General features: G+C 38.7%; 2 protein-coding genes and 1 long non-coding RNA gene across 5 annotated transcripts; 1 reads left to right on the top strand and 2 right to left on the bottom strand.

Annotated features, from left to right (window-relative positions):
• Positions 1-1,848: 1,848 nt before the first annotated feature.
• LOC122083136 (O-fucosyltransferase 6-like) lies at positions 1,849-3,160 on the bottom strand. Of its 2 annotated transcripts, none has more exons than XM_042650834.1 (5): positions 2,939-3,160; positions 2,783-2,842; positions 2,567-2,657; positions 2,102-2,178; positions 1,849-2,006 (listed from the first exon to the last, which is right to left on the bottom strand). In XM_042650834.1, the coding sequence occupies exons 1-5, from the start codon at positions 3,116-3,118 to the stop codon at positions 1,920-1,922; spliced, it is 495 nt and encodes a 164-aa protein (XP_042506768.1). In that variant the 5' UTR covers positions 3,119-3,160; the 3' UTR covers positions 1,849-1,919. The 2 variants fall into 2 exon arrangements, with proteins under 2 accessions (XP_042506768.1, XP_042506769.1); XM_042650835.1 differs by having other exon boundaries at positions 2,945-3,160.
• Positions 3,161-4,450: 1,290 nt separating this feature from the next.
• Positions 4,451-25,239, top strand: LOC122083407. 2 transcript variants are annotated; one of them, XM_042651207.1, is made up of 7 exons: positions 4,451-4,750; positions 5,744-5,833; positions 6,164-6,244; positions 6,422-6,553; positions 22,738-22,956; positions 23,815-23,907; positions 24,035-24,058. In XM_042651207.1, exons 1-7 carry the CDS (start codon positions 4,550-4,552, stop codon positions 24,041-24,043), a joined length of 825 nt encoding a protein of 274 aa, XP_042507141.1. In that variant the 5' UTR covers positions 4,451-4,549; the 3' UTR covers positions 24,044-24,058. The 2 variants fall into 2 exon arrangements, with proteins under 2 accessions (XP_042507141.1, XP_042507140.1); XM_042651206.1 differs by lacking the exon at positions 24,035-24,058 and adding an exon at positions 24,651-25,239 and having other exon boundaries at positions 4,456-4,750.
• On the bottom strand, positions 11,927-15,861 carry LOC122083409. The gene is made up of 2 exons (XR_006141652.1): positions 15,761-15,861; positions 11,927-12,317 (listed from the first exon to the last, which is right to left on the bottom strand). It is a non-coding gene; the product is annotated as an uncharacterized LOC122083409 (long non-coding RNA).
• Positions 25,240-25,826: the final 587 nt, after the last annotated feature.

Here is a 25,826-nt window from a genome sequence, read left to right as displayed (position 1 = left end):
CCTAGGAACCCCCTACATCACAAGGCCATACTAGGGACTAGATCTAAACCACTAGAATGTTACAAGAAAATTTTAAAAATAAGAAATAAATTCTGGCTCCGTGAAGTCATAGATCAAGCTAAATTGTGTAACACTAAAATAATTGAATGCCAAGCACCAAGTATTTATCCTATTTTTTGCAAAATTTAGTTTTTGGGAAAAGTGATATACCTCCAACTTTGACCCTTACACAAATCTTCCAACAACATAGCAAATCGTTACTTCCACTCCACTATGTTCCTCTACTTCCCAAATACTTATTGCAACATTGTACAACAGTAATTTGGCCAATAAAGCACAGAAAAATGGGTTTTCCAAGCTTCACTAGAGAAACCTATCGAAATGAATTTGTTCAAAATTTTGTATTTATACTATAGCCAAAGTAACGTTTCAGCCGAAATATCCACAAAACAAAACTTATGACTGAAATATGACCAAAACCTTGACATTTCTGTCGAAATATGTACATCTTTACACATCAAATAAGGTTTCGTTTCGAGCCTTTGGGAAACTGAAATATTTCACGAAGTTTCGGCAAAACTTAGAACCATGATGATGCCTAGCTCCATCCCTATCATTTCTCTATAATATTTCATTTAGAGCTCCTGCCAGAAAATGAATTTACAAGCAAGATCCTCATCAAGAAATGAAATTTTTACCAAACAAAACTTCTTACTATTAGAGTTATCACCTTATGGACGACTCAAGGAATAGATCTAGATAGTGTAGTTCCAAGCTTGGAACCAAGATTTGACGAGATCTCCCCAAAACCATGTATTATTTGACAGCAAGTCTTGAGGTTGGGTTTCGGTGGCCATATGGCTAAGTTAGGTCTTGAAACTTGTCATCCGACCTATTCTAGGCTTTCTAAAACACGGTGGAAACATGAGACAAAATCAAACCCAAAATGGTACTTTGACTTCAAACCATATGTCAGTAGTCTACGCTGCCTGTATATGATCTCTAACTGAGGCTATTCGCCTATTCTGTACAATTTTGAGTACTACTATAAACATATAAATGATATAATTCAAGTAAAACAATTTAAATAAGCATTAGGAATTAGAAGACATCAAATTATTCACGACTTAAATAAGTTGTGAATCCACTAGTTCCAAGTTCACATGGGTGAGTTTTGGTAAAAAAATTACACCAAAAACCAAATTTGGAGAATTTTGCTTCAAAATTAGCTGAGACTGGGTCAAAATTTCGATGAAGTCTCGACGAAATGGAGTATATATATCATATGGATTAAGTAGTTTCAATTGAGATGCCATGAAGTGAGAAATTGGACCAAGATTTTGGCGAGATATCAAAATCTCGTACAAGATTATGTATTATTTGTGTATCACCTTACATCTCGTCTTGAGATCTTCCGAAAATTGAGAAAATACCGATATCTCGACTTGATGAGTTCTTGAACCATGACTTCCATTTCCTTGATTTTTTTTTTTCTAAAGAACGTCCCAATACACAAGGCTCCCACTGGGAGGGGCAAATGTACGAAGCCTTACCCCTGCTTCATAGGACAGGCTGTTTCCAAGACATCCATTTCCTTGATTCATCAAGGGTTTTTTCTTTCCCATTACATGAGACCATTCATTCAGATCAACGTGTAGAGTGGGAAAACGAATTGGTTATGTGCAACTTTTAAAGACAGAAAATTTCTAATTATGTGTAAAACCTAACAAGAACCCCAGCAATAAAGAGTACAGAGCATCAAATGTCAGTCTCCAAAATTAGTAAATGGTATTTCTTATCTGAAGGCTATTCTCTTGTGTTTTCTCTAACTTGTCAAAAACAAGAAACTAAAAAATTACCAATCATTTCTATGGTACTTGTGATACTGTTCAATACATAAAGACTTAAAGCTTCTTAAATTAAAAGGGAAACATGTAGAATCTACAAAAAATAATACACAAATATTTTACATAGACTAGGACAGTTGATACCATGCCATGTTTTTTCTGCAAGGCAAAGAAATTATTCTTTCAAGCTCACAAAACCATCAGCAAACATGAACAAGTCAAGCTGAACCAAGCTGAGGGCTCAAAAATCTCACCCCTGTCCTTTGTTGATTTAAGCCTCCACTGGTTGCAATCAGCAGATAACGATTGGGTTCTGTGATAACATCCGGTGCTGTACCATTGAAAATAAGCAGTTCACATCAAAGACTTAAACCAAACATTTTACAACATGAATCACAAGGAAATCCAATTAACAAGCAAAGGTTAAACAGGGTCATCAAATATTGTTTATTCTATTTTTGGAAGAATAATTTCGTCTTCTCCACAGATCCCATAAAAATGCAAATCGGGCATCCGTTAATTTCCAATAAGAACGATCCCAGCTGATCTACGTCAACGAAGTATATACTCATCAAATCTGCAGAGTTCTTGAATCTAAGAAATCTACAGCCTTAGGATGTGCGAATAAGAATAACATCTTTTGAACAGATTAGGAAGACAAAACGATATTGGGTAAATAAAAGAAAACAAAACATTATCAACAAAGAACAGAGACGCACTCGCAAACTTATTGCTGGCATTACTACATCCATAGTAGAATCTTGACAACGTTGAACCCCAGAGATCATGGCCTAAATTCCCTCCGTCCATCTAAAGTGCAAAGCAAAAGAGAAAGGGATGAGAGAAACAAATTAAGCCAGAACTGAAAATAAGATCCAGACAAAGCGTAGTGGCCACAACTCTATCAACACGGGAGAGAGTCGAAGAAACCTTACTGGAACACGGAAAACGCCACTCGCATTCGCAGAGCCGTGAACCTCAATGCCACCATCGAACTGAACACCAAGAAAAGAAAAAAAAGGGGGGATCAAATTAGATGAAGAATGGCAAAACAGTCAAATAGGGAAGAAGAGAAGGGTGAAATGTTTCACAGATACGCGATTGAGGTAGCGGCGGCCGAGGGAGAGATTATCGACGGGAGCAGGAGCGAGAAAAGAGAGAAGTGCAAGAAGGATGAGGAGAGTGGCGGAAACGATTGAGATTGTCGGAATCAGGCAGCGGAGGTATTGGAACTGATGCTGCAACAGGTGGCGCCGCCGTGAGAAAGCCATGCCTTGGGGCCGTGGAGAGCTGTCCCACTAACCACGCTCTTTTCTCTCTCTTCTTATTTATAGTAACATTAATTTTAGGGGAAAGTGGGGATGCCCATAAATTGGTAGGGCCCACTCGCCAGCCCCATCACTCTCTCTTTCTCTCTCGGTCTCCCGAAACCCAAAACATCAATCTTGGGTAATTTACAATTTTCACCCAAAAAAATGATAATTTACAATTCAAAATACTTTAACGGCTCAATCACGACCGTTGTTCATTACGAATTATTCTTTTATCTTTTATCCATCTCCGGAGTCAGGACCAGCTCACTCTTTGTCTCTCGTCATCTTCTTTTATCTCTCCAGCGCGCACGTATATTGCACGTTAAAATTTGATAGGATTCTTCTCCACAGAGCCTAAGGTAAGGGGATCACTCTCGAGCCTTAGGTATTTCTTAGCTCATTGCAGTTGTAGAGTCACATTTTGATCTCGGGGCTCTATGGAGAGGAGTCAAATATATTATAACTATAGCTTGATTCAAACGCTCTTCCCTAGTCTTTTTGGTATTTGTTGAGCTCAACGCTCTCCATAGTCATATTAGATGTTGAATTTTGGTTGAAATGGATTTGGGATTACAATTGAGATTAAGACTGGGATTGGTAAGTTGTTGAACGGTTGATATTTTGAGAATTATATCACATATCCATACCATTCATTGACCTAGTATTAGTATGGGCAATACCAATATGGATAAATTGATACAACCAATACATTTGATCCATATACCTAAAACCATGTTCGTCAGCATTATCAATTTACATTTTTAGCCATTAAACATCCCTTGTATTGCTTCACTAAACTGCACGGGCAAGGCAAAACTAAGATCAAGCATGATCAACCCTGCCCAACCCAGCCATGATGCAGCCCGGCCCTGACTAGGGCTGAAGTAAAGGGACCTTGGATTGGGTTGTAAACTTTTTTTTCCTTTTCAAAGAACCCAACTCGGTTTGGCCCGGCTGCACCCATAAGCCTATTGAATTGGATTTCTTCTTGACCGTTGAAACAGACTCTACTTTTTGGTTCATATACTCTACTCATTGATATTGATGTTCAATCTGCCGTTTGATGAATGTAAAAGACAAGTGGAGGTGAATGAAATGTGGGCCTCTTTCCACTTAAAATGGAACACGTGGCAATCGAAAGGGCATAGATTGTGAACATTTCTTATCATCGACGTCAAATGGTCAATCTAGTGGGCTTTGACCTTAAAAAAAAATCATCGTGGGCTTTGGGCTTCAACATTTGATCTTTTGTGAGGAGTGCCGCCCAAGCCCAAACCGTTCGCTGAACCAGTCAGTCTTCCCTGCTTCAAGGCTTCAACCATCTCCACTCCACCATTGCTCTTGTTAATATTATAGGAGGAAGCTATTCACATTGATTTTGGGGCTGCAATGTCTTCTTCGTTGGCAGTGAAGCCAACCTCAACATCGCCATCTCCGTCGCCACTTATCTTTTCCTCTCGTTCTCGTTTTTTTTCTTCAATCAGCTTCCCTAGAAAGACCAATCGAAGATGCGTTTTGAGAACTCGCGCTTGTTCTTCCGATGACAAAAATCCCGAAGCCGGCGACTCGAAACCCCCTAACGGTAATCTGGTACTCACTCTTGCTCTCCCTGACCTTTTTTTTTTGTAATAATAATTTTTCTTAAGTCTCAATTCATTGGGGATGAACTGGAACTTGTTACATAAAATTTTGATGAATTATCGAGGGAAGAAACAAAATTTCCTTCTTTTGTCTGTTTGTCTGTCTTGAAATTTTGAGGATACCCTTTTGGGCGATTCTTGGAACGAAACCCATTGCAGGTTGAGTGGCTGATACGCATACACTACTTGCCGTTCTATCACTCCATATTTTTCAAACGTTACTTTAATTATTGGCTTCTTTTCTACTGGGACTAGAGATTCCCCCAGGTGGAAGCCACAGAGTGGGAAATCTTATTGACCATATTTCCAACCCTAGTCCCCTGAGTTGAGCATTTCTTAGGTGGCTTTAGGAAACCCTTTCCTTCTCATCTGCTCTTGTTTCTGTTTTCTCTTCCATCTAAAACAACGGGCTAAAAACTTTCTGTTCTAATACACTCACAAAAATTTAAGTCAGCTTTACTCCTTGAACAACATTGATCTCCATATTAAGCAAAAACATGAATCAGTCAAGCTGAGAAAACCCTTTCCAGTAATGACCCCAGTGCAGTAATAATTGCCCATTGCTCCACAGAACCTTTTGTTAGGCATGCTTTATCTTTAAATTTTCTTCTGTTTATCACTTTAGATGAACACCAAACTATTGAAAAGGTATCAATATTCATAAAATTTGTCTCTAAATCGAAATCAATGGAAGACAGATTAACAAATGCACTTCAGTTGCCAACATACTATTTTTTAGCCTTCCCTGTACTTATGAGTGATTTATTTGTCTTGCTTTAGCTCATTGGCGCTGGAGATTATTTTGTAAATCTCTAATCATTTCCGTTGCTTTAGACATGCCATGTTTATTATTGCTTAATTATCACTTGATCATTCTAGTATGCAATTGAAGAGATTTTATTATTCATGTTTTGGGGCATGAGCATTTTCCTTATGTGACCAGCCAAAGAGCCGGAGAGAAATTCTATTGGAGTATGTTAAAAATGTGCAGCCAGAATTCATGGAATTGTTTGTGAAAAGAGCACCCCAGCAGGTCTGATATCTTTGCTTATTGTTTCTTTATGGATGCCTTTGCTTACTGTTTCTTTATTCAGCAATGCCATGGATACAGTCCTTTCCTATGAACATGTTGGACTATCCTACATTTAGAATCAAGGCGACCATTTGAAAAACAAATAGAATAAGAAAGAAAAATAGAGGCAGTACCATCCAAATCATGGGGAAGTGCTGTTTTTGTCCCTTCCCCCAACTGCACCTCTATTCATCTTACTGCTTCCTATTAAAATCATCTCAGATTTGACGTGCTTACTTTTACATGCTGGGGTTTCTCTAGCTGAAATGATTCTTGCTGTTACTGCTGTAGGTGATTGATGCAATGCGACAGACAGTTACTAATATGATTGGAACACTTCCCCCACAATTCTTTGCAGTGACAGTGAGCACAGTAAGTTTATGACAAAGTGTTTGACTGACTGATCTCATCTCTCTCTCTCTCTCTCTCTCTCACACACACACACACACACATCTACAACTCCTGCACTATCTATAATAGCATGCAATGCCGCATACATTAGACTTTCTGCATGCTTTATAATTGTGAAGCACTTGGTTTTTGATTCAGGTTGCTGAAAATCTTGCACAGCTCATGTACAGTGTTATGATGACTGGTTACATGTTCAGGAATGCACAGTATCGTTTGGAATTGCAACAGAGTTTAGAGCAGGTTGCTCTTCCTGATGTACAGGGGAAAAAGGTGATATATGTCTTTGATTTATTTGGAATCATGTTCTTTTACCATTTTATGTTTTTAAATACTCTGAATTCTCTACCCTAGACTTGGCATACTATATGGAAAGGGGAAGGGGGCCTGCCTAAGGCCTCACAAGGAGGTCTTAAGTAAGTTTATTTTATGGACCTTTATTATTCTTTTACGACTTCAAAAGGAATTTCTCAAACCATCAATCATAGTTGTGGATCATTATGAGGATATTCTGGATTTAGTAGTTCTTTTGTTATTAATGTGATGAATGGTGTACATTGTTAGCCTTGAGATTGATGGATTAGGTAATATTTTGTAGATGCTTCTCTATAAGTAAATGGTCAAGAAGTAGCTTGATCCGAAGAAACCCTGCCCTGGTTAGTGTTTATAAGGTCTTAGGACTAGTGTCATCTACATTGAAGCCCCTTATTTTTATTGTGGATTTCATTGTTAGTTTCACCTCCTAGATTAGGGTATAGTGCCTAAATTATTACTCCAAAGCTTCAATCTAACAAAAAATTGCATTAAATTTCTGCCTAAAAAACCAGAAGGAATTAGGCATTGTGATGTAGATTCACATTATGGAAGAAGATATGAGAGGAAGAAGGGTCCAGCCAAGAAGGCCCAATCGACCCCCTCTTAGACCACTTGAGTGGCTAAGTTATTATCTAGAAATAAGGGCCCATTGGGCCATCGATCAGAATGTTAATTATTAAGTAGCGGCCCATTGGGCCCATCGAGTTATGCCCCCTTAATGGGTATTAGTTAAGTGGTATGTCCAGTCCAAGTTGTAATAGGACTCTATATCGCCACGTAGGGTAAGTCCTAGTCCTAGTTGGCTGCTTGTTATTAGGTAGGTCCTGCCCTCTTTAAATAGGGGAGCTTATTGTACAATTATTTTCAGATTTGAATAAAATAATATTGCACTCCAATTGTTAGACAGCCGAGATAGCTGTGGATGAGAAGCCCTGGCCGAGACAGCCACTCCTCCCCTACTTTATCTTCGCTTTTGCTCTGTTATTCTTGCATTCAGTCACCATTAACTCTCTGTGATTGCTGCTACTGCTACTCTATTAACTCTGTCCAAAAGCTCCTAGAAATCAGAATCGATCAGCAGGGAGTTCTTGTTTTGTTTTTGAATCGATTTCCAGCAGTGCATTCAATCGAGGTCAGTTCTATTCAGCCTTCAAGGGACTGGTGTGGCATCATCTGAGAACCATTCGATCCACTCCTGGAAGCCATCTGAAGTCCTCTGTTGTTGTTCTTGAAAAATCCCTCAGTTTCTCTCTCCTAGGGCTGGAATCAAGAACTTTCAGATCTCCATCATCCACGGGCAGAATCCTCTGAAGTTTACAGGTTATTGTTGCCACCTAGGGACCCTCATTCGACCAAGAGTGCAGCTCCATTGGAGCCTCACACAGCCAACCGCATCTCTCTCTCTCTCTCCCAATCGCAGGTTTCTCTCTCCTCTCTTTTGGGACAGTTTTGGATTGGGTTTTGTTCTTGTTTTCAGGTTATATTTTTGGGGTATTGTTGCTGGTTGTTTCTCTGTTATTCCCCTGGTTTTCTATTAGCTATTCTTAAAGCTATTGTGGAAAGGTTGCTTGTGTGCTTGGGGTTATCATTTTGTGAGTTAGTTTCTTGTTACCCACTCCTGCATTACATTGTTTTCTGTAGTTTAACCTGATGTCTACTGATTACATGAATCTTATTTTATACTTATCCAATGAAGACAAATGTGATAAAATATAATGTGAAGCTACTGACAGATATCAAATAAGAATAAATTGAGGGAAATAGTCTCTCCTCCACAACAACCACCAAAACCTTATCCCAACTAAATAGAGTCGGCTACATGGATCTGATACAGTTTAAATAAAATAATAAGAATAAACAAAGCCTTATCCCAACTAAATGGGGTCGGCTACATGGATCCACGATAGACATGTTTGCAAAATAAAAAGCAAAGGAAAGCAAGGGAAAAATACAAAGCAACACCTCCGGGACATCCCACCTAAAAGTGATCAGCAACATAGATCTTTGACGTCTAAACAACTCTATTTGATGTCGTTCTAGGATCTAGAAGAGCTTCTGTATGCCTTTCCTTACCAACTCTATAATGGCCATTTTAGGCCTGCTCCTAGCTCTTCTAGCTCGCTCCATCTAGATATGGTCACTCCTCCTTACAGGAGCATTCGAAGGTCTCCGTTGAACATGTCCAAATCAACTTAAGTGACATTCTTCGAGCTTGCCCTGAATCGGAACAACTCCCAAATTGGCTCTAACCCGTTCATTCCTCATCCTATCCCTCCTCGTTTTGCCGTACATGCATCTCAACATCCTCATCTCTGCTACACTCAACTTATCTATGTTATGCTTCTTGAATGCCCAATATTCCGCCCCATACATCATAGCCGGTCTTATAATTGTCTTATAGAATTTTCCTATAAGCTTTAGGGGTATACGTTGATCACACACCACTCTAAAGGGTGTAAAAGGAGAAGTCAAAAGTGCATCACTGGAACATCCCCTACAAGGGGTCAGCTACACGAGTCCTAGTCCTCCACATTACTCTATCTGCAGTCATATTAGGATTGAGCCCTACTGTATGCACGTACCTCTTCTTGCTCCTTCTAAATGAATCTGGTCGCTCTTCTTTATTGGGGCATCTACAGGTCTCTGTTGTACTCATACCACCTCAACCGGCTCTCGGGAAGCTTGTCCTAGACGGTGCAACCCCCAAGTCATTTCTAGTACAATAAAAAGAAAATAATACAGATGAAAACTAGTTGGGATTAAACTAAAACAATGCATGACATGCAAATTTGGGATTTCCAATCTAACTTTATGTTTCTTTTGAGTTTTTGGCATCTGTAGAGAGTTGAAAGGCTTCAGTGAGGTTTGCTAGGGGATTGTTGTGGCAATTTGAGGAAAGAAAAGAAAATTTGATTCACTGAGATGGAAATTGGTGTGCAAGCAAAAGCAGCTTGAGGTTTTGGGATAAGTCTGGCACTGATGAACTAAGCCTTCACTGGGAAGTGGTTTGGAAAGTTAGCTGTAGAATTTTGGCATTTTTTTTTAAGAGAAGTGGCTACTCAAAAGCATGTGTTGGTGATGTAATACTGTAATTGAGGAAGCTCAAAACAGTACCAGAGTAGGATCTTTTCTTAGAGAATAAGGAATTCTAGATATGGAGAATAGGATATTGCTAAAAAATGTTGAAAAATGAAAATGATGGAACAATAAACAATAAAATAACACCCAGGCTACTGCAAGGTGGATCGACTGGGTCAAACACCAACCTACCTTGATCAAACACAAAGGATTTCTTGATCAAACACAAGAGATTCTTGATCAAACACAAGAAGAGAGTTGCATAAGCAAGCTTTGTTTTCAAATTCTGAGTTGTCCCTAAATGCTTACAATTGATCCCTATTTATAGAACCAACTCAACAAAACATTACATACCCAACTTCCAACTAACAATAGTGGAAAATCCTCACCTCTTAAAGTGGGAATGAGAAAGTCTTCACCCTTCAACTACTAAAGTTGAAAAAGTCTTCACCTACCAACTATCAAAGCTGGAAAAGTCCTCACCTCTTAAAAGTTGGTATGGGAAAGTCTTCATCCACCATTACTTACAAAAGTGAGTTGATTCCCCTCTCCCTTTCTAGAAAAGTAAAAAAAGTAAAAGTAAAAGTAACTTCTAACCACTTAAATTGAACCGACATTGGATCAACATGGACCATGGTTCAATTGAACTAAACTAAGACATAAAAGCATGAAATAAAAACTAAGTATAAATGCATGAAATAAAAACTAAGTATGAAAATTAAAAAAAATCAACAAGGTAAGGCCACATGCTAGTTACTCTTGTTGGCCTTCTTCCTACGGATGTAGGTCTTCATATCTACATCAGCTCCTCCCGACTTGAAAACATTCGTCTCCGACGAATGGGTGAAAGACATGTAGCGCTCATATAAGTCAGGATCGAGTCGCTTAAAGTCATCAACATGAATCCAAGTGCAATCAGTCCATGGTCGTCCTTTCCATTTGACAAGAAAAGTGTGACAACCGGTGCCACGATGAGTGGTTTTGTAAGTATCATCCAAAACCTCTTCAATAATACCTTCAAGAGGTGGTGTAAGTTGGGGCAGCCTTAGCATTTGTTCCATGTCACTATCATCTGAATGATGTCCCACATAAAGATGTAGGTCAGCTACATTGAAGACACTACTTATGGTCATTTCCTCAGGCAATTCGAGCACATAAGCGTTTGGTCTTACACGTTTTAGCACCTTGTAGGGATCCATCTTCTTTGGATGGAGCTTTGTGTTAACACCAGGTTGGAACCTCTCAGGATTTATGCCAACCATAACCATGTCTCCTGGTTTAAACTCCACATAACGTCGATGACGATCAGCTGTAGTCTTGTAGACATCATTACTTAGGGCGATACGTCGTCGCACATTTGCATGCACCTCTATGATATGGCGCAAGAATTCATCAGCTTCAAAGCTGATTCGAGCTTGGGGTGGGAGTGGAACAAAATCAATTGGGCGTTGCGGCTGATTCCAAGTAATATCTTGAGTGGTGTGCGCCCCGTTGTCCTGTTCACTGAGCTATTGTAGGCAAACTCAGCTATGTTGAGGATTGCTGGCCATGTCTTCTCATAATCTCGGACTAAGCACCTCAACAAGTTCCCCAAACTTCTATTAACAACCTCTGTCTGACCGTTAGTTTGTGGATGGAATGCAGTTGAAAATTGTAGCTTTGTGTTAGTTTTCAGCCACAATGTCTTCCAAAAATAGCTCATAAACTTGACGTCACGATCAGAGACAATAGTACTTGGCAGCCCATGCAGTCGAACAACCTCTTTGAAGAAGAGCTTTGCAATATGATAGGCATGAAAGGTCTTTCGACATGGCAAAAAGTGAGCCATCTTAGAGAAGCGATTTACTACAACCATGATGGAGTCGTATCGTTCTCTCGTAGGTGGCAGCCCAAGTACAAAATCCATGCTGATGTCGAGCCAAGGTGCATGAGGAACTGGTAGTGGGGAGCATAGTTGGTAAGTTCGGGGACGGCAATTATACGGGAACGGATATGTACGGCAACTAAATGAACCATACGACAATAATACTTTTTCAATAATCCGGCGCAATAAATCGTGTACGGCAATGATACAATACGCGTTTAATACAGCTACCCTGTAAAAATACGGGAGCAAAAATACGGGTTTATTTTGGTATTAAGAAGATTAAAAAACGGGTTGTTTGCAATTAAATTCTAATCTCCCTTGCTTCTATGAACATTTAAATCCAATTTGGAATAATTTCTACATTTATCATAGCAAATAATAGTATATATCTGTCCAGAACAATCATTTAACAAATCAAAATATCATCCGTCATATGACCCATGAAATACAAAAGATATAATAAGAAAATGTCATATCAAATGGTCCATGTATTAAAGAAGCAGTGAAATCTACAAAACCTATAAAATCCATAAAATATAGTCTATGTCATAAAGAAGAAGAAACTTCAGTTGTTCATATCAAATGGTGCTTGTGTCTTTGAATCATGTGTGAATGGAGTATGAGTGATATTACGCGGCTGACTTAGAGTGCCACTATAAATTGGAGTGTTCATATAATCAGAATCCAGCGCAGATCCAATCCCAAGTTCTCTATCAAGCAATGTCTGATCATATTCCCTTCGTGCACCCTCTTCATCTTCAACTTCAACATCTTCATCTATTTGAATATCAATAAGTTTATCTAAATTAATTGACTCTTTACTAAACTTCTCAATGTCTTTTGACTTGATTTTCATAAAAGAATTCATCCTTATATAAACCAAATCTTCCAACATGTCAGGAGTGAGTCTATTTCTTTTCTTGGTTTGCACTGCTTCAAAAGCACTCCAATTTCTCTCACATGATGATGAACTACAAGGTTGACTCAAAATGCAAATAGCAACCTTTTGAAGCAAAGGAACATAACTTCCATGCATATCCCACCATGAACCTTGAAATGACAAAGAATAAAAAATTAGAATAGAAAACAAATCCATTATCAAATTATAAAAATTAAAGAGCAATGAAATAATAACAAAAATTGTATAGGAATTTTTACTTACGTGGATGAGTATCAATCATTTCTTTTGAAATATCATTAAATAGCTTTTCATCTTTCTCATAATACTTCTTCAATTCGGTCACAAATTGCTTCTTATCATGTGGAAAAATCATTGTTCTTACAATATGAGCCATTGCCTCCCCAATGTCATCATTGTAGTATGAAAATTTTCCCTCACACATTAACAAAGGATTGAGAAAAGCAGCAGCTACATGCACATGGTTTAATATGTTTTCCTTTTTTCTACTATCAAACAACTGTAATATCATCTTATACTTTGATGAGTCCCTGTTACAACGATCTATGATAGTGTTCCTTGCCCTTTGCATAGCCTCATATAAAAACGGACTAGTAGCTCCATCACCATCAACCAAACGAAGAATTATAACAAGAGTTTCTAAAATTGAGTACACATCCCTTCCATTCAGCCAGAATCCTGTATTTTGAATTATTTGAGTAACCATTGCACCCATTTCAGAATTGCAATGCCTGTTAGCCCTCCATTTTGCTGATGCCACAATCACTCTTAACAAATCCTCAACCTCAAGAATAGATTTAAGCATCAAAAAGTTAGAAGCAAATCTAGTCTTGCAAGGTTTTTTCAACTCTCTGTTATTTGTGGTTTCCCTCATTAAAGCTAAAACTGTTCCATGCTTGTACATAAATGTCACAATCAACTTTCTTTTTCAAATGCTTCCTTTACCCATGGGATTTCTGCATCAATGTCCTTCAATACTAACTGCACTCCATGGGCAACACACTTTATCCTCTGAATATGGGGATACTTCTCCATTATCAAAGAAATTTCCACTCTATAATTGGAAGCATTATCTGAAATCAGTTGAACAACTTTCTCTGACCCAACCCTTTCTATTACAGGCTCAAGTATATCTCTAAGAAATAATCCAATCTTAGAAACATCAGAACACTCAAAAGAATTGAGAAAAACAGCCCTTTTAGGTGAGTATCCAATAATATTAATGAATATACGTTCCTTAATGTCAGTCCACATGTCAGACATAATGGTGCATCCTGTAATAGACCATGACTCCATAACTGAAGCAACATACTCTTCAACATTTTTTTTTTTTGCATTTTGCACTAGTTTGGTCCTTAATGTAGAATAGGAAGGTACTGAATAACTTGGACCATAACAACAAATAGAACGTACCATTTGAATCCAACTTGAGGTTTGAATAATATTAAATGCAATATTATTTAAAATAAAACACTGAGCCATATCATTATCAACTTCATCTTTACTTTTTTGTTTAAACATTCCATCCACAGACAGTTGTTGGAGGCTTGAAGACTGACCCACATGTCTTTCACTACTTTCATTACATGTAGTAGAACTTTCCCCAGTTTTAGTCTTCTTGTTTTCCTTACTTAATGCCCGAAGTGCCTCAGCTTGTACATCATCAGGCACATTGCTACATATTCCAACATCATTACCCTTCTTACAAGCTAAATGGTATTTCACTCTTGAAATACCACCGGGAAACTCTTTACTACAAAACTTACATTTGAAACGTCCCTTTAAATCATCCACATATTTCCACAGTTCATCTTTTTGTCTAACCATTCTTTTTTAGTTTTCTAATAAACAAAATAAAAATAAATAAATAAATAAACTTTCTATAATACCAAGCAATCAACAATAAACCAAATCTTGTAGATGTTAACATATAAACAAGCCAAGGTAGGAAAAGATGGACTAGAAGTCAATTAACTTGTAAAAAAAAATAAGATTTATGTCTAATTAAGAACTTACAATAATCACATGCTAAAGAACCACACTTTCCAGGTCAGTTAAGTTTCATAAGAATCAAATGGTCAAATTTAAGGAAGAATTCTTGTTAAAATTAAGAAACTGAAATTTTAATAGGAAACCGGAATTTGATATCAAGGTTTTCAAATATTTATACAGAATTCAATATAGAACTGATGTAATAAAACGATAGCAATTTGATGGTTTAACAATTTTCTGAAATGAGAATAAAGAAAATTGATTCATTCAACAGGGTTTCATAGAAGCACAGTACGGTTATGATTCTTGATTTCAATCGTTAAAACTTGCTGGATTAGAGCAAGGTTAACAATAACAATTAAATAAAAAATCCCAAAAAACATTCCAAACCCATATTTAAGAAATCAGATTAGAAAACAGAGCACCAACAGGGCATCTACTGAATCACCATAGAAGAAATTTACTGAATCACCAAAGAACCAAAGGTAAAATCCAACCTTTCACTTTGCCTCAAATCGTGGGGGCTGGAAGCCTGGAATAACCTTGTATATATTTATAATTCTTCTGTGAACTCAAACATGATCAATTCAAGAATGGCTTGGGCCAATCAAAATCAAATCTTATCTAGAAGGGAAATAAAATTAAGGAAAAGACAAGCTAGGAATCTCCTGTGCATAAGATGTTTTGGGGGAATCCTTAAATAGCTAGTCATGAACTTTTCATAATCTGTTTATACAAGTAAGCATTAAGTAAAATCACTCCACTGATTTGGTGTGAATAACTACTAAACCGCTAGGGTTGTTGGTGGTTTTACTTAACCAGTGGGGTGATTTCGAAACCCATCATCTCCATCATGAACTTAATGGTTTGAAACTTTGAATAACTACTCAAAAATCAAAATCACCCCACTGACTTTCATTAATGCATACCAATAAGCATTAAGTAAAAGAAAGAAAATAAAGTTCTACACCCCACGATTCTGGTTTTCTCAATGGTTTGAATAACTACTCAAAAATCAAAATCACCCCACTGTCTTTCATTAATGTATACAAGTAAGCATTAAGTAAAAGAAAGAAAATAAAGTTCTACACCCCATGATTCTGGTTTTGAGAAAACCAGAAACTCTAAATCGCCCCACTGATTTGGTCATGATGAAGATGGGTTTCGAAATTGCAGTGATCAGATTTTAAGAATTAGTGATAAACAGACCTAAGATTTGAATCAATAAATTCATTGGATCATAGATTGCATCCATTCACAGAGAGAGAGAGAGAGAGAGAGAGAGAGAGAGAGAGAGGATTTCACTCACAGATAGTGAAGGGAGATTGTTGCTGCCGCCGTTCCACTCGCCGTCCGACCAACGACCAAAGTCACCAAACCGCTGCAATATAGGAGAGGCCGGGAGGGACGACTGGACGAGGGATTTCTTTTTTCTTCTTCTTCTTCTTCTTTTTTTTTTTTAAACCTAAACGCATTAATGAAGTTTAAGGTCACGATTTATACACGTATTATCCGTGTATAATACGGAGATGTATAAAAGCCACGTATAATATAGGATTTTTACATCAGTTCGGAGAATTACGGATTTTTGAATAAAACGTTCGAATACACGTATAATACGCGCACTTACCAACTAGGGTGGGGGGTAGAGGCCTGTATTCTGCTTGGTTCCCTTAGCAAGTTGACAAACTCGACACCTTTTGATGACATGATCTATGTCTTTTGCAATGTATGGCCAGTAGTACCGATCAGTCACCTGTATGATGGTTTTGTCCTTGCCGAAGTGGCCTTCCAAACCTCCTCCGTGTAACTCCCTTATGATGTGATGTCGTAGGGAGGAGTCTAGAATGCATAATCGCATTCCAAAGAACAAATAACCATCGTGGACAGAATATTTAGGGTGTTGCCCACCTTGTTGTAATTCTGCATATAGGATTCTGAAATCCTTATCAGATGCGTAATCATCTCGTATCTGATCAATACTAATGGCATGTGCTGAAAAAGTATTGATAGTGAGAACTTTTCGGCTTAAAGCATCAGCCACCGTGTTCTCTTTACCAGCCTTGTATTTCATCGCAAAGACGAACTCTTGCAGGTAAGCAACCCACTTTTTATGCTTCTAACTGATTGACTTCTGAGAATGGAGATGTTTGAGTGTTCATGATCGGTGTAAAGAATAAATTCCTTACTAATAAGATAGTGTCTCCAGTGGCATAAATTCCTTACTAATAAGATAGTGTCTCCAGTGGCGTAACACTTGGATGACAGCATAGAGCTCCAAATCATAAGTCGAGTAACGTCACTTGGCATCGTTGAGTTTCTCGCTATAGAAAGCGATAGGGTGCCCTTCTTGCATCAGCACACCTCCCAACCCAATATGCGAAGCATCAGTTGCCACCTCAAATACACGATCAAAATCTGGCAAGCGTAATATTGGGCCTCTATCATCTTCTTCTTGATAAGATGGAGGGCTTTTGTCACCGCTGTTGTCCACTCAAACTTGCCTCGACTCTGCTTCATACATTCGGTAATAGGTGCCATGATTGCACTAAAATTTCGAATGAATCTCCTATAAAATGAGGCTAGACCGTGGAAGCTACGGACTTCAGTGATTGTCTTCGGGGTAGGCCAGTTGGTGATGCTCTTGATCTTCTCAGGATCATCTTCAACCCCCTTGGATGAGATAATAAAACCAAGGAATATAACCTTGGGCAGCATAAAGGAAAACTTCTTGAGTGTATAGCTTCTCTATACGGAGCACCCTCAAGACTTGCTTCAAATAGTCGATGTGATCATCTGGATGCTTGTTGTAAACTAAGATATCATCAAAGTATACAACCAAAAATCAACCAATAAATGGACGAAGTACCTGTGTCATGACTCACATGAATGTACTAGGTGCATTCGTCAGACCAAAGGGTATGACCTTCCACTCGAACAGTCCATCCTTGGTCTTGAAGGCGGTCTTCCATTTGTCTCCTGGCCGAATACGAATTTGATGGTAGCGCTTCGAAAGTCCAATTTTGAAAAGACCTTTGCACCAGACAGCATGTCTAGCATATCATCAAGCCGTGGTATGGGAAACCTATACTTGACCGTTATTTTGTTGATTGCTTTGTTGTCGACACACATACGCCATGAGCCGTCCTTCTCTGGAGTAAGCAATGCTGGTACAGCACAAGGTATAGTTGTTCATAAACTTGCCTTTTGAGCTCAGTATGTTCTGTAGGACTGAGACGGTAAGCTGGAAGGTTGGGAGGCACAGAACCTGGTACCAAGTCAATAGCATGCTGAATATCACGCATAGGAGGGAGCTTATTAGGTAGCTCGTCAGGTACTAAATCAGCAAAGTCTGATATAAGCTCTAATAGACCGTGTGAGTTGAACTGCTGGCGGTGGAGTGACCTCTCTAGTAAACAGGGCTAATATCATGCCTGTATCATGGCTAGTTCGCTCAAACTGCTTTTGTCGAACAGCTAAGATCTTCTTTTGTGGAAGGACCAACATCTTGTTGGTATCGGTGTTGGCCTTCTGGTTAGTCCTCAATGTCTATCTCTTGCGCATCTCCTCTAGTACGTTGATAGGCTCAAGTATAGTGCGCTGCCCTTTAAAGGTAAATATGCATTGATTCTTCTTTCCGCCAGTGAGAACATCATTATCATACATCCATGGCCTCCCTAGAAGAACATCAGTTAGCTTCATAGGAATAACATCACACCATATCTTTTCTTCATATCGGGAAAGTTGTAATGGAACAGAACATCGCTGATTGACCCCCAAAGTATTGCCATTCAGCAGGGATACTTTGTAAGGTTGCGGGTGCTTCTTTGTCTTCAAATGTGCCCTTTTCACAAACAACTCAGAAACAACATTGACGTAGCTGCCACTATCAACTATCACCTGTACAGTGTGATTAGCTGAACACATGCAGCTGTAAAAAATGCAAGTACATCGCCAATCCTTGCCTTTGGTTTCAGCGACCAATATGCGAGAAACCACATGAATTCCATAGGAGTCATTTTCATTTGCTTCAGCCCCATTATAATAATCAGCATTTTCGTCTTCTTCTTCTAATGGGATTGGAAAGATATGGGAATTATCTTCATCAGGAATATCATCAACGTCAACCATCACTGCTAATTTTTTTCGTGTAGGACAATTTTTGGCATAGTGTCCCCTCTCCTGTCAATGAAAGCATTGCATTGTGGCAGTGCTAGGCATAGGTGCTTTCCCTTTGTGATTAGCACGTGGAGAAGGTGTGGTACGTGGAGGATATGAAGTAGGATTCTTTGCTGGAAATTTTTTTGTGATCTCTTCAGCTTGATATCCAAACCTTCTACCCGTAGGAGCTAGTAACTCCTCTGCATGTACTACCTTTTCGAAGCATTCCCTGACATTGGATACATCTATTACGCCACTAGCACGATTTATATCAGATCTCAAACCCAAATGAAAGCGGGAAAGTACCTGTAATTCATTCTCCCTGATGCCAGTGCGTGAATAGAGTGAATCAAACTGCTCCATATACTCTGCAACGGACATACTCTCTTGACGAAGAGTATTCAGCTTGTCCTGCAGCTGCGATCTAAAGTGTCGTGGTAAGTATTTGGCACTAAGATCTTCTTTCATCTCTTCCCAAGTAATGGGAGCTCTGCCACTATCTTCTAGATCCCTTTCTTCAGTTCTCCACCATTCTCGGGCTGAACCAATTAGCTTAGTATGCTCTAGTCTCATCTTGCGTGACTCAGATAACTCAAACCAATCAAAGTAGTCATCTAAAGCAACCAACCAATCATAAAATACTTGTGGATCATGCTTGCCATTGAACTCCTTTAATTCAAGTTTGGCCTTCTGTGAATCATCAGTATGCCGACAGGGTGCTTCAAGATCACCATTGAAATAAGATCTTATATGCTCCTCGAAGGTAGGTGGTGCTGTAGGGGTTCTTTGTTGTGCCCTTTCAGCACTTCTCCTATGTTGACGATGCACAGCAGATTGTAGTTCATACCTGTCCTCCCTTTCGAATGGTACATTACTGCCTTGTATTAGAGTAACACTTTGGTTCTCAAGTCGTAGTAACCTCTCACTAATAGCTTTTGATCAGCAGAGAGTTGTTGAAACATTTCAATGACTTTTTCCATTGGATCAGGTGGAGGCGGCTGTGACTCATTCTCTACCATCCTCTGATACCAATTGATGTAATACTGTAATTGAGGAAGCTCAAAACAATACCAAGGTAGGATCTTTTCTCAGAGAATAGGGAATTCTAGATATGGAGAATGGGATAATGCTAAAAATTGTTGAAAGATGAAAAGGATGGAACAATAAACAATAAAATAACACCTGGGCTTCACACCGCAAGGTGGATCGACTGGATCAAACACCAACCTACCTTGATCAAACATAAGGGATTTCTTGATCAAACACAAGAAGAGAGTTGTATAAACAAACTTTGTTTTCAAATTCTGAGTTTTCCCTGAATGCTTACAATTGATCCTTATTTATAGGACCAACTCAACAAAACATTACATATCCAACTTCCAACTACCAATAGTGGAAAATCCTCACCTCTTAAAGTGGGAATGGGAAAGTCTTCACCCTCAAACTACTAAAGTTGAAAAAGTCTTCACCTACCAACTATCAAAAGTGGAAAAGTCCTCACCTCTTAAAAGTTGGTATGGGAAAGTCTTCACCCACCATTACTTACAAAAGTGAGTTGATTCCCCTCTCCCTTTCTAGAAAAGTAAAAAAAGTAAAATTAAAAGTAACTTCTAACCACTTAAATTGAACCGACATTGGATCAACATGGACCATGGTTCAATTGGACTAAACTAAGACATAAAAGCATGAAATAAAAACTAAGTATAAAAGCATGAAATAAAAACTAAGTATGGAAATTAAAAGGCATCAACAAGGTAAGGCCACATGCTAGTTACTCTTGTTGGCCTTCTTCCTACGGATGTAGGTCTTCAGATCTGCATAAGTTGGTCTTAGGGGGTTTGCATGGGTGGGTGAGTAGATTTTCTTTTAAAGTGGGGTTGGACAAGACATTTTTTTTTGGAGCATGATTAGGGCAAGACGTTTTTTTTGCCCAGACGTGGTGATAAGTAGGCAAGGGCAAGTGAGGAAATTTTGCAGCCTAGCAGCGTAGGATTAGATTAGCTTCCTGGAACATTGGACCCTTAATGGGTAAGAGCCTGGAGTTGATAGATGTTATAAGGAGATGGAGGATTAATATCCCATGTATCCAAGAAACCAGATGGAAGATTAACAAAGCTAAGATGTTCAAACAACTTCAAACTCGGGTATTTGGGAGACCAAAGTAACAGAATTGGAGTGGGCATAATAGTGGACAAAGATCTAAAGAATGATGTGGTGGAGGTCAAAAGGTTGGGGGATAGGATTATATCCATCAAACTAGTGTTGGAAAAAGAAGCTATCAACATTGTCTACGCCTATACACCCCAAGTAGGATTGGATGTTGTAAGCGCCAATTTTGGGAACACATGGATGATTTAGTGCAGGGTTTTGGCTAGGAGGAATCAATTATTATTGGAGGTGTCCTGAACGGGACATGTTGGGAGAGATCGGAGAGGTTATGAAGGTGTCCATGGAGGATATGGGGTTGGGGTGAGGAACAAGGAAGGGACCTCAATCTTGGAATTTCCGTTTGCTTATGATCTATCCATTGTGAGCACTTTCTTTGAAATAAAGAGAGAAGCACATAGTGATGTAAGGTGGTTTCCCTAGGTAAACAACCTTACAACCCCAATAGTTTATTCACTCCACACCAATAATTAGACATTCCTCAGGTTAGGGAACCAAAGAAAGCTTCACAGAGATTGGTTAGGGCTGAAATAGAAACTCACAAAATAGAGGGGTTTAAGAACTCCATACCTGGTCAATTGTAGGTCTAGGATAGACCTAAAGAACCCCAAAGAGGTTCCCAAACAAGGCTGCAGAAGTGCAGCAAAACCACAGTTAAACCCTAGCTGAATTAGGGTTTCAGGCGGAAGGAGAGAGAAGGCTGCAGATGGCTGACCTGGCCTCAGATGGCCTGCAAACTTGGATCGAAGATGGTCCTCAATGGCCTCAACAAAACCCTAAAAGGGTTTAGGAATCTGGGTAGCAGGTTGATAGATCTTGTGGAGATTGATTGGAGTAGAAAACCCTGGCAAGGCTGAGTTTGATCCCTTGGTTTGGCAGGTCTTTGATCTCCAAGAAATGATGGCAAAGGTCTTCAAATAATTATCAAACACACTCAGTTCACTCTCTCACAAGTTAGAAACAAGAGGAAAGTAAGGAAGAAGTAGAGAAGGATGGAGTTGGGATAGATGTGGGTGGGATAGATGGCTATCTCAGCCTGGGCCTCTCACCCATAGCTATCTCAGCTATTTGGACATCCTATCTCAGGAGTTTTGGAGCAACAATGGCTGCAATTCATCAAGCTTTCATTAATTGTAAAAGGGTTACAATGGTCTCTCTTAAATAGGCTAGGCACAACCATACAAATTAGAAATAAACCAAAAAGGAAACTAATCTGAAATTAGAAACTAAGGTCGTTGGCAACTTAAAACTAACTTTTTCTAAGGAAACATAAGAGACAATACTAGGGACTTCTATGTACCCTAAGATAAAGGGGTGGAAATTAAAAGGGGAGTCCCTGAAAGCATTTTTTGATAATGTGGTCAAACAAGGAAAGTGGGACTTTGAGGGAGACACCAATGCGATGTGGAACGAGATGATAACTTGTATTAATGGGGTTGCCAAAGAGGTTCTAGTGTTAGCAAAGGGTTGTCATCAGGCCCCTAGGTAGACTTGGTGGTAGGATGATGAGGTCTTTTTTTTTTGGGTGAAAAGGGATGATGAGGTCCAAGCGGCCAATAAAGCTAGTTTCATCCCTGATTCATTTCAAGGCTTCTTGGAACCAAAATATTTCACAAAATTTCATCATTTTGACTGAAATTCAAACCATGTTTTGTCTGTAGCAATGCTGATCCAGCCCAACATTTGCCCAATCCTGTGAGGAATGAAGCTTGTATTGGCTGGGTCGTTGTCTGCTGATCTGGCTGATTCAATCCCTACCCTGTAATGCATGGTTGTGAGCCAGACCTTGGAAAATATAAAAGCAATGAGAAATTATGTTGGGCATGGTGTCCCAGAAAATGTTTATATGCATATTCATTCCTATCCTCAGCATAGTCTGCTAATCTTTGTTGTTGAAATCTAAGTAGGTTTCATATGTGCATTCATTTCAATTGGGTGACATGGCTCTGTGACTGGCAGGATTCACCCGATTATGCACCAGGCACACAGAAAAATGTTACAGGTGAAGTTATCAGGTGGAACAATGTTTCTGGTCCGGAGAAAATGGATGTCGTCAAATACATTGAGTTACTTGAAGGAGAAATTGAGGAACTAAACTGTCAATTAGGAAAGAGATCTGCCAATGGACAGAACGAGCTGTTGGAATATCTTAAATCCCTTGAACCACAGAATCTTAAAGTATGGACCTCGGCCACTTGTTATAATTTATTTTGGTCCTTAAATCTGTCCCTTGTGAAATGCATTTTCATTTTGTTTTGACATTTTATGCTTCCATATTCGTTTCCTAATTGTCTTGCCCATGTAATTATTGGAATGGACAAGGTTTGCTTCATTCACATGATTGTAGGATCAATGACATGAATTATATGCTATGCAGGAGAATCTAGGCAATGTACTGACCAATTCTTTGTATTGCAAGATGTTATTGATTTTCAGATTGAATTCTCTGCTTGCTTCAATGTGTTTAGCTGATTCTGGTTAAAGTTCGATTTTAGGAATTTATTGTCTTTTCTTTGTTTATTTTAGAATATTTTTGGAATCCTTGACTGTTTGTGGTGGAGAATTAATTGAGAAAAATATGGTTGTAGCAATGGGCAGAACATCAAAAAGGGGTTTGTGTAGTCTTACCATTTTCTCAGCTAGCAGTCTGATGGTTTGTTAAACTGTCCAGCCAGAGGCAAAAACAGCCTGAAACCCATTTTGCTTTTACAAATACTTAGCCTAACAACTCATGAATAGGTCTTCGAGGACCACGTACAACTCCTACTACATTTGGTGCAAATTCAGGGTAACAGGATGTGTCATTTAAGCAATATGATTTAGATCTCCACAACTAAAATTGACCTTATTGGATTCCAGCCAGCACCATTTTTTTTTTTTTTTTTAAATTCTGCCCACTCAATTTGAATCATCTTAACTGAACCAACTTTTACAGTTCAAGGCTGGTTATTTTATTAAGCATCAGGAGGGAGTTATTTGTTCTTTTTTCATTTAGAATCTGTGTCGATAATTTGCCTATGTGCTTAATTTATGTAGGAGCTAACAAGTAGTGCTGGAGAGGATGTTATGTTGGCTATGAATACATTTATAAAGCGCCTCTTGGCGGTTTCAGACCCTGGCCAAATGAAGGTTTGTCTAATCCACCAAAGATCTTTTTCAAGTTTGCAATGGCTTCATCGTCCACTCTTCATTCTGCATACATGGTTTAAATGAATATAAATCAATTAACAAAGTTGATATTTCCATGATGTGATAGATATTCTGATCTTGGAAGTAGGAAGTGCTCTAGGATTAGGTTGGAGGGGCTGACCAAAACCCTACAAGGTGTGGGCCTGATTCTTAAGTAACTTCACACCTTTTGGTATTTAGGGAAAGCCCTAAGCAACACAATGAGTACTAATAGATTCTAAGTGCGAGTAGAATTCGAAGGGAGAGGAAATTTAGATGAGAGGGAATCTTAGTTTAGTATTTTAGGGATTGGGTGGGGGAGGAGATCAAATAACTCAAGGACTATTCACTCGAATGAAATAACAGTTAGAAGGAAGCATTAGTAGGAAATAACCTATTCATACAGTTGAGTGGGAGTGGGTTTCAGATGGAGGCAACAGACTGTAGCATGTGATACTTTTAGAGTTACTGAAATTAGAACACATAAGCTCAAAACCAGAATTGTTTGGAAGAAATCAAGAATTTAATGAAGATTGATCATTTCTTGAACACGTTATTGTTTTAATATACCAATTAGAGTTCTTAAAAGCTATGCAATCAGGACATAGAAATATCACTAAGCAATCATTTGTTTGCCATATTCCGTTGCACCAAAATAATATTAAACAGATTGCATGCTCATGACTTCTCAACGATGGTTGCAGACAACAGCAACAGAGACTAGTGCACCAGAACTTGCCAGGTTGCTTTATTGGCTTATGGTAGTTGGCTATAGCATCCGCAACATCGAGGTGCGCTTTGACATGGAGAGAGTACTCGGTACTCCTCCAAAGCTTGCTGAGTTACCACCAGGGGAAAACATCTAGTAATGGGATAGTAGTGCCTAAAATTGACTGGTGATTGTCAACACACAGTAACTCAACAGTCCAGAGGTGGTATCCAGTGATCAATCAGGGACTCAGCATGTTGATGCATACCTTATTTTGAAGTAGGCGGAGGTATATCATATCCCCAAACTTAAAAATGAAATTTGCTTGGGGATGGCTTCATACTTTAGAAATTGATTGTTTACTTACTAAGGTTTTGGCGCAGTAGTCATGTATTTCATTCTTTTGTGCTTTACAAACTTTCTGGCCCATGATTGTATGGTGTGTCTGTCCCTGTTGACTTGGTCATAAACCTAGTCAGATAATCACACCATCTTGGTCCATTTTGAACATGGAAAATTCCTTTTTCTTGTTTGCACCATACCTAAAGAGTTGGATGAAGTGAATACTTGAGAATTGATTTTTATGGTTATGGTGTGTTCATATGTGCTTCAGTTGTCCTAACTGGATGGAAGGGGATGTTGTATGGTGTGTCTGTCCCTGTTGACTTGGTCATAAAACCTAGTCAGATAATCACACCATCTAGGTCCATTTTGAACATGGAAAAGCCTTGCTCATGTTTGCACCATATACATAATTAGGACAAAAGTAAAATGGAACATAGAATTTTTATCAGTTGACCACTTTCTGGTCAGTTTTATTAGGCCATCCACCTTTTCTTTCAGTCCTCACCATACAGAATTTTGTATCTGTACTACTTGAGTTTTCACATTATTTGCAGAAGATTTACCTGGTGAGCATAATATGCCTAGAGTTTCATTGGTTTATATAAATAAAAAAGTCTTCAATAGTGGCGACCGTATGATTCTGTTGGACCACCAGATTTGATATATTTTAATCCAATGGATACCTTTCAATCCAACGGTTGGAATGGGCATTTTATCATCCACAAAGTGAAAAATTAGATCAACTTGATGGACTATGGACACATGGATCACCTCGTCAACCTATTCCCCAAGCCCTTTTATCATGAAATATTCTAAATCATTTGTT

Source organism: Macadamia integrifolia, chromosome 7 (genome assembly GCF_013358625.1).
Source record: "Macadamia integrifolia cultivar HAES 741 chromosome 7, SCU_Mint_v3, whole genome shotgun sequence".
Lineage (NCBI taxonomy): Eukaryota > Viridiplantae > Streptophyta > Magnoliopsida > Proteales > Proteaceae > Macadamia > Macadamia integrifolia.
This window is presented reverse-complemented; position numbering and strand designations above follow the sequence as displayed.

Excerpts from the sequence above, each read along its gene's own strand:
- LOC122083136 (XM_042650834.1), bottom strand. The coding sequence starts at position 3,118 with ATGGCTTTCTCACGGCGGCGCCACCTGTTGCAGCATCAGTTCCAATAC. Across the intron at positions 2,843-2,938 it reads GCTACCTCAATCGCGTATCT|TTCGATGGTGGCATTGAGGT; the intron begins GTGAAACATTTC and ends CTTGGTGTTCAG. Across the intron at positions 2,658-2,782 it reads GTGGCGTTTTCCGTGTTCCA|ATGGACGGAGGGAATTTAGG; the intron begins GTAAGGTTTCTT and ends TTTGCACTTTAG.
- LOC122083407 (XM_042651206.1), top strand. The coding sequence starts at position 4,550 with ATGTCTTCTTCGTTGGCAGTGAAGCCAACCTCAACATCGCCATCTCCG. Across the intron at positions 22,957-23,814 it reads TTGAACCACAGAATCTTAAA|GAGCTAACAAGTAGTGCTGG; the intron begins GTATGGACCTCG and ends TAATTTATGTAG. Across the intron at positions 23,908-24,650 it reads CAGACCCTGGCCAAATGAAG|ACAACAGCAACAGAGACTAG; the intron begins GTTTGTCTAATC and ends CGATGGTTGCAG.